The 15078-nt window shown below is 48.9% G+C and overlaps 1 protein-coding gene across 2 annotated transcripts; it reads left to right on the forward strand.

Moving 5' to 3' along the window:
• The first annotated feature begins 101 nt into the window (after positions 1-101).
• On the forward strand, positions 102-13134 carry sestd1 (SEC14 and spectrin domains 1). Of its 2 annotated transcripts, none has more exons than XM_067229372.1 (18): positions 102-287; positions 1258-1335; positions 2227-2335; positions 2556-2646; positions 3137-3250; positions 5844-5957; positions 6071-6165; positions 6279-6334; positions 7200-7423; positions 8802-8924; positions 9366-9560; positions 9728-9842; positions 9979-10141; positions 10250-10331; positions 10448-10570; positions 10728-10919; positions 11057-11193; positions 11303-13134. In XM_067229372.1, exons 2-18 carry the CDS (start codon positions 1281-1283, stop codon positions 11535-11537), a joined length of 2223 nt encoding a protein of 740 aa, XP_067085473.1. In that variant the 5' UTR covers positions 102-287; positions 1258-1280; the 3' UTR covers positions 11538-13134. The 2 variants fall into 2 exon arrangements, with proteins under 2 accessions (XP_067085473.1, XP_067085474.1); XM_067229373.1 differs by having other exon boundaries at positions 7200-7414.
• Positions 13135-15078: the final 1944 nt, after the last annotated feature.

The following is a 15078-nucleotide window of genomic DNA, read 5'->3' on the forward strand; positions in this document are numbered from 1 at the left end:
CAGAATCAAACCATTTTGATACTACTAAGTAGCCTACTACTGAAGCAAGCTGGTTGATTCAAAAGCGATGTGCTCCTTTGGAAACTTGCTATGATAACAGATACGTGATTTCCCGTTTCGCATAGCTGATGGTACAGATGTGATGGACTGCTTTCTACAGGAAATCGGTGAAACTCGGTCAGACTGATAAACAATCGGGATTGCCGCGAGGACAGCTGCGTTTCAACTCCAGTTCTACATCTTTCCCGATCGGATAATGACACAGAAATTGTTCTCTTCTGTCTGAGGTAAGGTTTTAAATTCTACATTTTCGCTGGCTGTCATATATGGTATTTACTCGAGTATACTATCCTAATGAAATAAGGGAGAGATGTCATTCAATAACACAAATATAGGTCATTGTGTCTGCTTGCTGCAACAGTGTAGCGGGCTGGAGTCTCCCCCTCCCTCCTTACTGGCTATGTTGCCAGTTTTACAGAAAACCTCATGGTACTCTGCCACACCGTACCTCTCCATTTACATGGGGGATGTTAATAATGTGTGACTTTAGGATTCACTGCTCATATTTGTGATGGGGTATGAAGTATAACATATGAGGTTGTTCAATACGGGTCATTTAAAAGACATCGGCACGCTGCTTTTTCCGGGCCCGATTTGGGTGCTCCTCTGTAGGCTTTTGTCTCGTGTCATATCCGATCGGATGATTCAGACGGATCCACTCAGTATAGTGGTCCAGTTTGGCTCTTGATGAAGGACATAGAGGAAGCCAAAATGTGTGTAATTGTGTGTTGTCCAGAATTCCTCCTTAGCAAACCGTGTGATCCTGGACAACATGTCAATGAAAATGTGTATCAGATTGTTTTAGACCCCAGGAATCACGGGAGTGGACATTATGGACATTAGAGTTGGGACTTGGGATTTATGGCTGCAGCAATGTAATCAGCTAATGGTTTTGAAATGGTTCCTCCCACTCCTGGCAAGTTACACCATATTTAGCCCCAAGGAACACCTTAGCATTCAAGCAGGATGGATATTCAGTGGGGTTATGAGGAACCCCAAGTTTCAGTTTGGCAAAACATAGGCTACACTCATCACTGTGCATACCCATTCTAGGAAGTTGATTGGTTAAGTGTGCAGATCTTTTGCATTTACAAAAAGGTAAAACACCGTGGTGTTTAATCGACAATGACCATTTGTGTATTGTGTGTTGAAGAGACTGGCTTGATTTGAGCCCTTATAATGTAATGCTTGTTTCAGTTTGCAGGGTGGAAGGAGCCACCATGGAGGCCACAAACATCCTGCCCATTCTGAAGAAGAGACTGGCCTTTCTGTCAGGTAAGACCTAATACTGCAAGAGCTTTACAGTGTCACATGAGTATTAACTGGTTACTAATGCCTGCTGCTTCAATCCAAAAGCAGAGTAGTAGGCTACAGATTAGCCACACAAGAGTGTAGCCCACTATGAGAGGGGAAGAGCTCAGAACCCTTGTTTAGTGTACTCTGAACTTGCCGTAAAGATAACCCTTCAATAAAGTTACTCCAATACTTGGTTTTGGAGTAGACATTTTCTTCTTTACCCGCATTCCTCTTTAGTGCTCCACCTCAGAGCTGTTTTTGTGGGTGTGTTTTACAAGAGGGGAGAGGGAGAGAAACTAAGAGAGCGAGAGAAACGGAGAGAGGCCATCATTACTGTTGTTTACTAGATCTGGACCTAGTTTCTCTGTCTGTTAACTAGGGGAAGCTTGGCTGGGTTGGGATAGGAGACAGGGGCCTGGGGAAATAGAGCTGGGGCTGGGGTTAAAGCTGAGCTGTGGCTGAAGCTTTTAGCCTGCCAGTCCAAATCATATAAAGATGGCACTCTCATGCGTAGTCAGCTGCCAATGAAAGATATACAAGTATTAGAGTCATCATAAATGCTAGCCCTCCTGGCACTATTGAGTTTGACTATCCATAGACCTCAGCAACTAGAGGTTTTTGTGATTTTGGCCAGTGAAGAGCCTAGCACGCCAAGTTTCTGATGACTCTCTCTCTCTCTGCCGGGCCAAGCTGACTGGTATTTTCCTCTCTAGTCAGCCCCACACTCGCACGCTTTTCGATATTCTCTGCTGACCTTTTCTCAGCACATTTAACACAACACAACTTCTTGACACTAAACACAACTGTTTAATTATCGCGTGCGTGTCTTCCTGTTTGTTTGAAGGTTATTTTGCGTGTGCTTGTGTTCAGGGGGCAAGGACAGGAGGAGTGGGCTGATTCTCACCATCCCACTATGTACAGAACAGACCAGCATGGAGGAGCTCAGCTCTACACTGGACTATCTTCTCAGCATCCCCAGGTTAACACACACACACACACAAACTCACTCACACAATACGCCCCCAGACCTTCAAAGTAGACTATTACCATCATCACCCTGAGGTCGGCCTCCGTCAATGACTCCCAACACCCACCTTTACTGTTGCGGGATACATTAGAAGCAGTTACTTTCCCAGCGTGTCAGTCTAATCATCTCCTATGCCCTGTGTCCATCTCCCCCCTCCTCTCCGTCTCCTTAGTGACAAATGCAAGGCCAGAGGCTTCACTGTCATTGTGGATGGACGCAAGTCACAGTGGAATATTGTCAAGACAGTTGTGCTCATGCTGCAGGTATGACCAGAATGACTAACACTTCCAATCTGCTACCCTTTTCCCCAAAGCGCGTGTTGGTCTTCTTCTACCGGGTGGTTCCTCCGCAGGTAGATGAGCCTTATCAGACATGATGCTGTGTCATGTTGATGGAGGCTCATGAGATGTCGTACGACCTGTTATTCTGTGCAGTGGCCATGGCCAGACAGACGATAGACTGAGAGAGACGCAGCCACAAAACCATCTATGTGCTGTGTGGTCTGCCCTCACGTTCTGATTGGCAGAGAGCTGTTAATGTACTACAGGTGGATTGGTCCCCTGGGGCTACTGGTGTTCAAACATCTGTTCCACCCCTCACTAATTAATCATTATGCTCATGAATATTCAGAGCGATCATTAGAGGGGTGTGTTTGACAGGGGAGATGGGTCATTCCTGTCCTTGTAAGGCGTGTGGAAGTTTGAAAGCCTAGTGGGCCCTTATAAACAACAGCTCCATGTTGCCTTGTTGTAGAACGTGATCCCAGCAGAGGTGTCACTGGTGTGTGTGGTGAAGCCGGATGAATTCTGGGACAAGAAGGTCACCCACTTCTGTTTCTGGAAGGAGAAGGACAGACTGGGCTTCGAGGTGAGTACCTGTGTGTGTTTGTGTGTGTGTGTGTGTGTGTGTGTTTGTGTCTCAATATCGAAGGCCTTAGCACCATCAGCAGCCTATTCATCAGCCATTGCCTGCAGCTGTGTATCGCCCAGAGGTGCTGCCCGTATAGATCTGACCATTAATGAAGCTGTCTGTCATCTGCAACTAAGGCATACCCTGAAGTTGGCCCCAGGCCAGCGTGGTATTAGTATACCCCTAGTCCTTGTGTGTGGTGGTTTAGGCTGTATCCTGAGGGGCTGATGGATGGTATTGTCTTTGGGATAGATTTAGAGTAGTTATTAAATATTCATAGGTGCTGCTCCATATGGCCTGTGGGTTCCTGCTGGAGGATTTTCTCAGGTTTCTTTCAGCCTTCACTTCAAATGAGGGATGGAGTGGAGAGAGGAAAAAGGAGAGGAGCAGAGACAGTGAGAGAAGGATGAGATAGGTGAAGGGGACAGAGAGATACAAGCAGGACAGAGAATAAGGATTGGAATGAAAAGTGCAGAGTTTGTTACTGACCTTGTGTCTGCAACATGTTCTCTTTCGGCATGGACTAATATGGTCATGTTGCTTGGCAACAGCAGTCAGCAGTTCATGTCACTGTAAGGACAGTCTCTTTCAACAGCGTCATCCACAACGGTGTGTGTTTTTGTGTTTATGCATGCTTGGGTGAGTCCTATGTAGTTCAGTAGAGGTCTATACTAGTTGCAGTTCAACAGTATGAGTGTTGATATGGGCCAAGAGTACCCTCCAGCCTCCCCTGCAGCACTGAAACAGATGGCTCCACTGAAGAAGAGGAGGAGGAACATAATGAGTTGGAGAAAGGAAGGATGAAGGCAGAGGAGAGAAGACCAATGGAGAAGCAGAGGAGAGAGGCAGGTAGAGAAGAGCAGAGTAGGAGAGGAGAGAGCAAAGGTGTAGGACAAGAGAAGGCAGAGACAAAGGAGGCGTAGGAAACGAGAACAAAGGAGAACAGAGGAGTGGAGGGGGAGGAGTAGGAGGGGATGGGGAAGGAGTGGAGGAGTAGGAGGGGAGGAGTAGGAGGGGAGGAGTAGGAGGGGAGGAGTAGGAGGGGAGGGGGAGGAGTAGGAGGGGAGGAGTAGGAGGGGAGGGGGAGGAGTGGAGGGGGAGGAGTGGAGGGTAGGGGGAGGAGTGGAGGGGAGGAGTAGGAGGAGGGGAGGGGGAGGAGTGGAGGGGATGGGGAGGAGTAGGAGACGGGATGAGAGCAGAGGAGAGAGGCTGAATATCGACTATGGCGATGAACGAGATTAGGAGAGATACTGGCTCATTGTGTTCGACCTACTTTCATGCCTGTGAGGAGCTTCTAGTCATCAGACGGCACCCTTCCGGAGGCATCTTCAGTATCTCTGTACTGATGGCTGAGCTGGGCTGTACCAGCACCAGTTCACCCTCCAGGCTGGCAGGGCATGACTGCTGCAGCATATGGACATGAACGCCTGCCAGATAGGTATACCCTCTCTGCCTGCCTGGCTGCCAGTCACCTCTGTCTCCAGTCTGATGACACACACACACACACACACTCCCAGTGATGGCCTGATCTCGTAGAGGACAAAGAAACTCTTCTAGTAGAGAGAGAGCAGAATCACCGCTGGGATGGTCAACAATGCCTCTGTAGTTCTGACACTGGGGCCGCAGCTCAATACTCGAGAGTAGCTTCTTGCAGTTCACCATATCGACTGAAGGGCTGTGTTTTGATACTCTTGAGTACCTGCTTTTCTCGGCCTCCTCCTGTGACCCTGCCGCCCATACGCTCCAGCGAGGCTGCTGGTTTAGTTTGAGGCTAGCGTCCTACAGCTAACCTTGCAGCGTTCAGAGAACACTTGGCAAGCGTTCAACAGCTATGCTGTCAGCCAGTGATGTGTTGCAGAGAGTCTGGTGTGTTCAGGATCAGTGTGTTTTATGCTGAGCTATAAGAGTATGTCATTATGTGAGCTTGACATTGATTAAAGACAAGATTTCCAGATTAGGTCACTCTGCTGACGGTTGGATTTGGGGACAGAAAAGATTCACTCGTTTTGGTTTAATCTCTCATTTGATCGCTTTATGCTGGCAATCTCACTACAGCTCTCTCTTTAATCTGGGACCAGAGTGTTTACGGGTGGCCAGCGAATTATCACACACACATATACACACACATATACACACACATATTACACAACTAGATTTGAACACCAGGAAGGCAGAAATCGTCACAGCTTCAGGAAAAGACCTGGCATCGATGAGGGGTGATGTCTCTCTTTCAGCTGACACCCTTTTTCTCCTCGTCCCTGGTCCCTCCCCTGTCTGTCTCTTCGGATGTTTGCGGAATGTGTGTGTTTGCGGAGTGTGTGTGTGTGTGTGTGTGTGTGTGTGTGTGCATGCACGACCCTAGAACCCAAGTGGCAGCTGTTCTGGGGTGTGTGTGCAGCTGTTGGCTCCATACCCCATGGTGCAGAATGAACAGAACTCCGACTAGGCTGTGCAAGGCCTCAGGAAGGATGAGGCTGAAAAACGAACAGCTTGCATAGGGGACTAGCTGCTCAGGATGACCCCTTTTAACCCTTCCCCCTCTGTGTTCCAGGTGATCCTGGTGTCGGCCAATAAGCTGACACGCTACATTGAGCCGTGTCAGTTGACTGATGAGTTTGGAGGCAGTCTGGTGTACGACCATGTGGACTGGGTCAACAAGAGACTGGTGAGATTCCCCCCTGACCAGAACATATTAATAATGAACGTACATGAGAGGCTGACCTCTATCTCCCTCACGTAACCTTCTCAATGACTCACTAGCATGTGTTTCTGTCTCAGGTGTTTGAGAAGTTTACCAAGGAGTCCACCTCACTTCTGGATGAACTTTCTGTCATCAACGAGAGTGAGAAAGCCTGCCAGGTCGACAAAGACAGGTGAGACATATGTTTGACCCTTCTCTACATCCTCCAGACATTTCTATCATAAGAAAAGTTTGGTGTATCAAGATGTTGGGCGTTAACATGCTTTATATGTGATTTACTCACAGACCTCCAGATTGTAACTTCCTACCATCATTTGATCCTGAAACAGTTCTGCAGACTGGTAATATATCCTTTATGCTCCTTCCAAATCCAGATGCTTTTTTCTACACAGTTCTGAGCAGTTTGATTACCCAAGATGCACAGTGGTACAATACCTGCAGTAAAGCCCTGTTTTCAGTCTGCTAACCTCTTTAGTAAGAAACATCTGTGCGGGCTTTAAAAGCTAGCAATATCCTTACTGGCAGGTTAGCAGTTAAGAGACAAGCAGGCTAACTATTGATTGGTGGGGAAACATTGTCGTTTGCTTCAGCCGAGTGAAGATTAAAGAAGAGTGTCACTAGAGCTGTTTTACGACTGAAAATATTTAGCCAGTCTCTGGTTAGACAGGCCAGAGCAGCAGGGGCAATAAAAGGACCTTTGTGTCAGAGGCTGCTGGCTCTCTCTCAGTCTCCCCACTGTAGGAGTCTCTCTCTCTCTTCCTTGCTCTCTTCTCTTCTCTCTCTCCCTCCTTTCCTTTCACCCTCTTTCCTCTTGTGGACTCTGTGCCGTGCATAATGAATACTCACATGGCTTTGTTTTCTAGCTATGTTAGTGTTTGTCTCTTTCACTCTTGAAAAAACTGAGAGTGAGAGGGGGAGGGAGGGAGAGGAAGGGTGTTTGTTGTCTGTTCGCAGGAAGCAGACATGAAGGTTTTTCAAAACCCTGTTTTGTTGTGTAAAGAGCCTGAAGAGATCTAGCAGGTACTAGAAGGAAGAAGTTAAAACCACAGCCCGACTACTCAGGATCGTATTCAGGATTCATTTCATGCATTTCATGAGGAACCTTCTCTGACACGCACAGAGAAGTGCACATTTCCACTCTGGTCTCTGTCCTTTATCCAATGGTATTTAAATCATTTCCTCATTATGATCATTTCCTCCTCCCAGGTCACGAGCTGCTGTCGGAGCTGCAGCAGCGCCGCTTCAACGGGTCGGAGGGCGGCGGAGGAGGCGGTCCGGCCTGGTCTCCCATGGATGAGGAGCTGCTGGCCCAGCCCCAGGTCATGAAGCTGCTGGACTCCCTGAGGGAGCAGTACACCCGCTACCAGGAGGTCTGCCGCCAGCGCAGCAAACGCAACCAGCTCGAGGAGATCCAGACCAAGGTCATGCAGGTATACACACACACACAGTATATCAACACTTTCAATATGTACAGTACCCTACACACACACACACAGTATATTAACACTTTCAATATATACAGTACCCTACACACACACACACCATGGTCATGAAGGTATGCACACACACATTTGAACACACATCATAGGTACACAGTAGGTACTGTTCCATACACGTGCACACACACACACACACACCAAGGTCATGTTTCTACATACACACACACACACCTCACCACAAACACACACAAATAGAACACTATTATGTACAGTTCTGTTGTCGCACACGCAAACACCAAGGCCATGCATGTACAAACACAGCCACCAACACACTGCAAATAGCACACACACACACACTGAAGATGGGAGAGCGCTGCAGGCTGCGTAGACGGAGGGAGAGGGAGACGGAGATGGTGATCTGACCAAGTTGAGGAGTCAAGATTAGGACAGATAGTCTAGATCTCTCATGATTACTGAGATGTAGCGGGGTGCTAAGGAGCAAGTTACCATGACAACGGAGATGTTGAACGGCAGCCTGAGGGATTAAGTTGTCTTGGCGGTGTGTGTGTGTGGTTGGCGGTGTGTGTGGTTGGCCTAGTTCTCATCTATGGGAGAGGGGGGGGGGAGACCAGCTCGAGGAAAGGGGTGATTGTTAGCTTGAAGGCTGCAAGCAATGGGGGTTGTATGTGTTGGGGGAGCAGGGGGTGGGGGTGGGGGGGGCTAGTTGAAGGATGATGCTGAGGAAGCGTCTCTGTTGATCAACACGGAGGCTTTTCCTCACCTTGTCAGTCCTCTCAGCCCAGTCCAGGGTTGCTGCTCCCCTCTGTGCTGGTGTGGACGCTGCTCTAGCCGGTGGGGTAGCCAGGCAGCCCCTGCTCTGGTCTGGACGGGGTGGGTGACCGGGGTGGGTGACCCACTCAGCCTTCTCATGTCGCTGGCTGGTTGGCGCTCTTATCGTGTCAGAGGGTCTGTCAGCCTGAGGACCTGACAGTGGGTCACTTTCTCACACACACACACACACACACACACACACACACACACACACACACATGCGCATTTAGATGTAGCAGTCAACTGCTGCATGTTTAACAATGTATACCAAACACACAAGTACAAAAGGGACTTGTTCCACATTCCAAGAATGTGTTCCAATGACAGTATTTTCTACCCAGTATCTTGTCCAATCAGGGCCCTGTATCCCCAGGAAGTATGCTGCTGGCAGACCACAACCCTCCCATCTCCCCACCAGGTCTCTGATTGGTGTTAGTGGGTCACTGTATTAATTGTGTGCGTGTCTGTGTGTCTGTGAATGTGTGTACACATTTGTGTCTGTGCGTGTGTGTGTGTGTGTGTGTGTGTCCCTCTGCAGGTGGTGAACTGGCTGGAGGGCCCAGGGCTGGAGCAGCTCAGGACTCACTGGGCCATAGGAGACTCCATCAGAGCCTCCCAGGCTCTCCAGCAGAAACACGAGGAGATCGAGAGCCAGCACAGCGTGAGGACACACACACACACTGACACTAATATAGACACACACATACACACACAGACACTAATATAGACACACACATACACACACAGACACTAATATAGACACACACACACACACATAGACACTAATATAGACACACATATACACACACAGACACTAATATAGACACACACATACACACACACACTAATGTAGACACACACAGACACTAATGTAGACACACACACACAGACACTAATATAGACACGCATGTTTCCCTTGTCTTTCTACCTCTGTCTGTCGTGTCTGCTGTAGAGTACAGAGCTCTGCAGAGCTTGGTAATGAGGTGAGCGAATGTCAGTCTGATAAGAGTGGTGGACCCCCCAAAAAAAGTATTCACCTGCTGGTGCAGGTCTGAGTATTGCTAGGCGGTTAACGGGCCCTCTCACCCCCCGTGTGTCGCAGGAGTGGTTCGCCGTGTACGTGGAGCTGAACCAGCAGATCGCCGCCCTGCTGAGCGCGGGCGACGAGGAGGACCTGGCGGAGCTGAAGGGCCTGCAGCAGCAGCTGAGCGATGTCTGCTACCGGCAGGCCAGCCAGCTGGAGGCCCGGCAGAACGTCCTGCAGTCGGCCCACGACTTCCACGGCACGGCGCAGGATGTACGGCCCCCTCTTATGCGTTACCCGTCCGTCTGTTGTCTCGCGTGTTTGTGTCAGCGGAGCGTTTGGGATTGGATTTTCTGAATAGGGGTTTCTGTTACTATTTAGGAGGGTTCGGTTGTTGTCGGTGTACTGATGTTTGTTTCCTTTTTCCTGTCCCCTGATAGCTGTCCCAGCAGCTGGACGGCCTGCTGGGCATGCTCTGTGCAGATGTAGCGCCGGCTGACGGCGCGGCCATCCAGCAGACGCTCAAACACCTGGAGGAGAAGCTGAAGACCGTCGGTGAGCTGTGCTGCACACACACTTACACAAAGACAGACACACACACACACACAGCCGTGACATCATCACAGTCACACCCACATACCCATACGCTCACTGCTCCATGCTGAGGACTGTTCTTCCTCCCTTCCCCCAGAGGGCGCCCTGCAGGTGCTGAGAGAGAAGGGCCAGGCGCTGATGGACCAGATGTCTACCCAGACTACCTGGTCGTACGGCAAGGAGGACGTCCCTGTGGAGAACAAGGAGAACATCGACCACATCCAGAGTGTCATGGAGGACATGCAGCTCCGCAAGCAGAGGTGGGAGCCAGGAGATCACTAGTATCTCCAGGAAGGGATGGATGGATGTGTTAGGAATTCACAAACGGCCTCGGTGTCAGTTTCACCCATGTGACTCTCGCTCCTCAGGTGTGAGGACATGGTAGATGTCAGGAGACTGAAGATGCTTCAGATGGTCCAGCTGTTCAAGTGTGAGGAGGATGCCTCTCAGGTCAGTACGGAAATTCTCTGTCTCCCTTCCCTCGCTCTGTCTCTCTACGCTGGTGTGTTCTGTGTGGTCTCGGTTGTTGCGTGAAGCCCGTCTCCTCTCTCTGTCCCATCCCCCAGGCTGTGGAGTGGCTCGGGGAGCTGCTGGACGCCCTCCTGAAGACCCACATCAGGCTGGGGGAGGACGCCCAGGACACCAGAGTCCTGCTGGAGAAACACAAGAAGTTTGTGGACGTGGCTCAGGTAGGTCAGGGGTCAGGAGTCAGGGTTTGACCTTTTCCATTTCACTCTCTCTCTCTCAACAATCTTTGACGTTTCTCCCTCTGTTTGTGTGTCTGTTTCGCGTGTGTGCGTGTGCGCGTTTGTGTGTGGACACGCGCGCGTGTGTGTGTTTCCCCAGAGTACGTACGACTATGGCCGGCAGCTCCTCCAGGCCACGGTGGTGCTGTGCCAGTCCCTGCGCTGCACCACGCGCTCCTCCGGAGACACGCTGCCACGCCTCAACCGGGTGTGGAAGCAGTTCACCGTCACCTCCGAGGAGAGGCTGCTCCGCCTGGAGATGGCTGCCAACTTCTACACCGCCGCAGAAAAGGCACGCACCACCCAAACTCACACCCGCGCGCAAAAAAAACTTGCACGTCTAGTAAAGGTGTGTTATTTTCCTGTTTCAGCGTGTTGTGATTGTGGGTTGGTAATCTGTGTGTGTGTGTTCGTGTGTGTGTGTAACAGGTCCTGAGGGAGGACAGCGAGGAGCAGGTGGAGACAGAGCCACAGGTGGAGGTAGAGCTGGAGGTCTATGAGGAGGTGGAGACCGTGGGGAAAGGTCTTCTGGACAGACTGACCGTACCGGTCATCTTCCCAGACGGGTATGACTGGACACACACACACACACACCTACACACATCCAGTCATACAGTCACTCAGACTAAGTTGATGAGGTGCTGATCACATAGTGTTGTCCCTGTTCTGCTGTAGGAGTGAGCAGTACTTTGGCAGTCCTGGAGACATGGCCTCATCCGCCGACACCATCCGTGACAAGATGAAGCTGGTGGAGGAGAGGAGGCTGCAGCTGCAGCATGGGGAGGAGCTAGACCATGAGGGGGAGGAGCTAGACCATGAGGGGGAGGAGCTAGGCCATGAGGAGGAGGAGCTGCATGAGAGTGAGCCGTTGCAGGAAGAGGACCTGGAAATACTTCCCCAGGACAGCTAATGGAGCAGCTATATTATCCTCCAGGACAACTAGAAGATCACCTATAACATTCTCCCGGAACAGAAAGTGGAGCAACAACAATATAACATCTACAAGGCAACTGGAAGAGCACCTATAAAATCCCTCCAGGACAGCTAGTAGAGCACCTATAACATCCTTTCCATGATAGCTAGTAGAGCACCTATAACAACCTCTGCTGGATAGCTAAAAGAGCACCCACACCCTCTTCCCGGGACAGCTAGTAGAGCACCTATAACATCCTTCCTAAGACAGCTAGTAGAGCACCTCTATAATCATCCCAGGACAGTTAGTAATCATACATTTAATTGCTTTTGGTCATGCTGGGAAAAACCCTGATGACTCAGATCCAGCCACACACACACATTCAACCGCCCTCCCCCCCCCTCACCTTACGTGCTCCTGTGTGCCTATCAGTGTGTTTGCTGCTACATTCTTTCCGCCTCAGTGTTCCTCTGCCTTGCCAAGCCAGATAACCTTACAGTTAAAGATAGACCTCCAGCCAACCTCGCCCGCAGTCAGGCTGGACTGGCAGCACCTCTTCCCCTTAAAGCTTTACCTTGGTTCCATCTCAGCCTCTCCTTGTTTCCTTGTACCCTCTCCTCCTTCCCACTCCCAAGATGGAAGTGGGACGAGATGACCCAAAGCACCTTCCTTCAGATGGTCCCCTCTGGTCTACTGAGGATGGGTCGGAGAGAGAACAAGGAATCGTGAAGAGACTTCAGAGCAGCTTTATAACCGTCTTTTTGGGGAGCTACCATCCTGTAGGTTTTCACTGCAAAACCCCACCCGACAGTAGCTCTGCAGGAGGAGGATTGGAGTGCTTTGCTTCAGAGGTTCGACCCTGTCTCTGTCTTGACGGGTGAACCAAGCATCTGTGGTGCTACTAACTAAACCTCCAGAATGTACAGCAGATGTCGGCCATCTTTCTTCTGGTATATCTATATACATGCTCTTGTAGAGTCTTTGGTTGACTATAAGACTTTTGTATCCTGAGTTGCTTTGTTTTTATTTCCAACATCCTAAGTGTCTGGAAAAAAGGTTGACTGAAAATAAGAAGATAAAAAAAAAAAAAAGGTTAACAAAGAAACGCGTGCCAATATGAACCCTTTTTTTTCTTGCGCTTGGCCCAGTGTCTAACTGACTGTTTCTTGAGGGACTGGGTGTGTGACAGATGCGTCTCCAGTCAACCAACTGTTCCTACCTTCCTAGACTGCTTTTACAGGTGAGGACATCAAGGTCCAATGTACAGACAGAACTGTGTTCAAGCCAGGAGGGCACTAGTGGATTTAGACCTGGTTCCAGATATCCATATGTGAAATGGAAGTACGCTGTTTCTCATTACAAACTCATTTCATAATTGTCATTCTTAGTATCCGCGTTTAAGATACATATGGCTTTTGCGGCTCAAGGCATGCTATTGAAATATTAATTCTATATTTATTTTGTTTTGTATGTTGGTATTCTACATACCAGTGGAGTTTTATCATGCTTCTGCCATATTAAGTTTGCTAATCTGATCGTGTACAGAACATCATTGACAACTGTGTCATACGAAATAAACAAGCAAACTTTTGAACATTGTCTTGGTGTCTTTGAAGTGGTTGTGTGTAACAGAATGTCATTGCTCAATGGAGCAGTAATGGAGGCTGTTTGTTTTTCAGCATGGTTTGCAATACGCAGAAGCTTGATTCAACCACTAGGGGACGCCAACCCCCATGTAATAATGTGCTTATTTTTCCGAAACTTTTCACTTAAGCAATGTATTAGGATGGGATTTGAACCTGCAACCTCTAAATCTGCAGTCAGGTGATCTTCCACGAAGCTATAGGCCTACCTATACTAGGGCTTCCTTCCCAGCAGATTGTCTTTGGTATGGAGATCCTTACTGAATGTGCAAAGTATAATTAATATACATAGTATATACACCCATCATCATTGTGCTGACAATACATTTCACATCTTTACCGAGTTATCCGGTAGCTCATTTGAGGAGAACTTGGTGTCCACATACAATATTTATTGTCATTGAGGTGACCCTTTTAGGCTTGTTAGCTCCACGAGAGGACATTCAGCACTCTGTCTGGTGGAGCTTGGCCAGTTAGATAACCAGTGTGACTAGGATCATTATTGGCAGCTCCTCTGGATGAACAGACTAGAACAGTGTCAGTGCTGTCTGGGAAGGTACACGTTTACTTTAACATTGATTTTGTTTTTAAAGGACATATGCACGTAACAGTTGTGTCTGCTCTGTGTATGTAAGTGAATACTCATTCGAAGTTGACTGGATATGATGTGCGTTATTATAATTGGAGACAAATGTTTTGCAAGAATAGAAACCTTTCCGCTGTTTTGTTTACAGATTTCAAAGTTCATTTAGCAGCTCATATTTAGAGATATTCTGTTTACATTGTATGCTGACTGAAGGCAAGTTAGACACCATAGCTGCTGTTGATGTTTGGGTGACAGCAGACTGATGGAGAAGCTAAATATAGCCTTGTTTGATTGGTCGTAAGTGTAAGAGATAAATATAGCTTTCTGTGATTGGGTGGGGGCACGCTGAAAGACAGTTGCTGGTTTATCCATAGAGCTAACAGTGACAATTTTTCATGCCTTTTGTAGTTCCTGTTAATCAGGAACGACCAGCAATTCTCAAATAAATGAAGTCTTGCTTACTGCATACAGTACATTTACATTTACATTTACATTTAGTCATTTAGCAGACGCTCTTATCCAGAGCGACTTACAGTAAGTACAGGGACATTCCCCCGAGGCAAGTAGGGTGAAGTGCCTTGCCCAAGGACACAACGTCATTTGGCACGGCTGGGAATCGAACTGGCAACCTTCAGATTACTAGCCCGACTCCCTCACCGCTCAGCCATCTGACTCCGTACCTTGGGGTAGGTGAATCTGAGTGGTAGTGAATTTGACTGCAGATCAAGAGGTGAAAATCTTGGTTTTGAAGATATATTTTTGGCCTTTTCCCCCACTATATTGGACAGAGAGACCGGCAATGTAGGGGAAAGAGAGAGCTGAAGACATGCAAATATGACCCGAAAATAAAACCAGCCAAAATACAACCCGTGCCGCAGCTGTTCATATGGTACGCGCCCTACCCAGCTAGCCACCAGGGCACCCCAGAACACGTTACATGTGAGATCAACTCAAGTCTGGATGAGTCGGATGTCGTCAGGGTGCCTTAGCCTGTCTCTGTATCAAGAGAGCCCAGCAGATGGCCCAGTGCTGTAAGGGCCTCCCAGGGAATCTCCCAGAGGCACGTTTGCTATACTTCACAGAGCTTTCTACTCTCTCAGCTGTTCAGACAACCTGCAGCTGTCTCGGCCCTCCTCAGACCAGGACTGGGGGTGGAGGGGGAGAGAGAGAGAGAGGAGGTATTTGCATGCCTTGTCGTCATGGTACTGTATGATTAGAGAACAGGCAGTGTGTCATGACTGTCGCTATGTCCAGAAGCCAGCGTGGTTTTCATGTTTTTGGTGATGAGGTTTGGCAGACACAAACGTGA

The sequence above is a fragment of the Osmerus mordax genome, chromosome 2 (genome assembly GCF_038355195.1).
Source record: "Osmerus mordax isolate fOsmMor3 chromosome 2, fOsmMor3.pri, whole genome shotgun sequence".
In the NCBI taxonomy this organism is placed as follows: domain Eukaryota; kingdom Metazoa; phylum Chordata; class Actinopteri; order Osmeriformes; family Osmeridae; genus Osmerus; species Osmerus mordax.

Coding starts and splice junctions, on each gene's coding strand:
- sestd1 (XM_067229372.1), top strand. CDS start 1,281: ATGGAGGCCACAAACATCCTGCCCATTCTGAAGAAGAGACTGGCCTTT. Junction 8,925..9,365: donor AGATCGAGAGCCAGCACAGC/GTGAGGACACAC, acceptor CGTGTGTCGCAG/GAGTGGTTCGCCGTGTACGT. Junction 11,194..11,302: donor CCGGTCATCTTCCCAGACGG/GTATGACTGGAC, acceptor GTTCTGCTGTAG/GAGTGAGCAGTACTTTGGCA.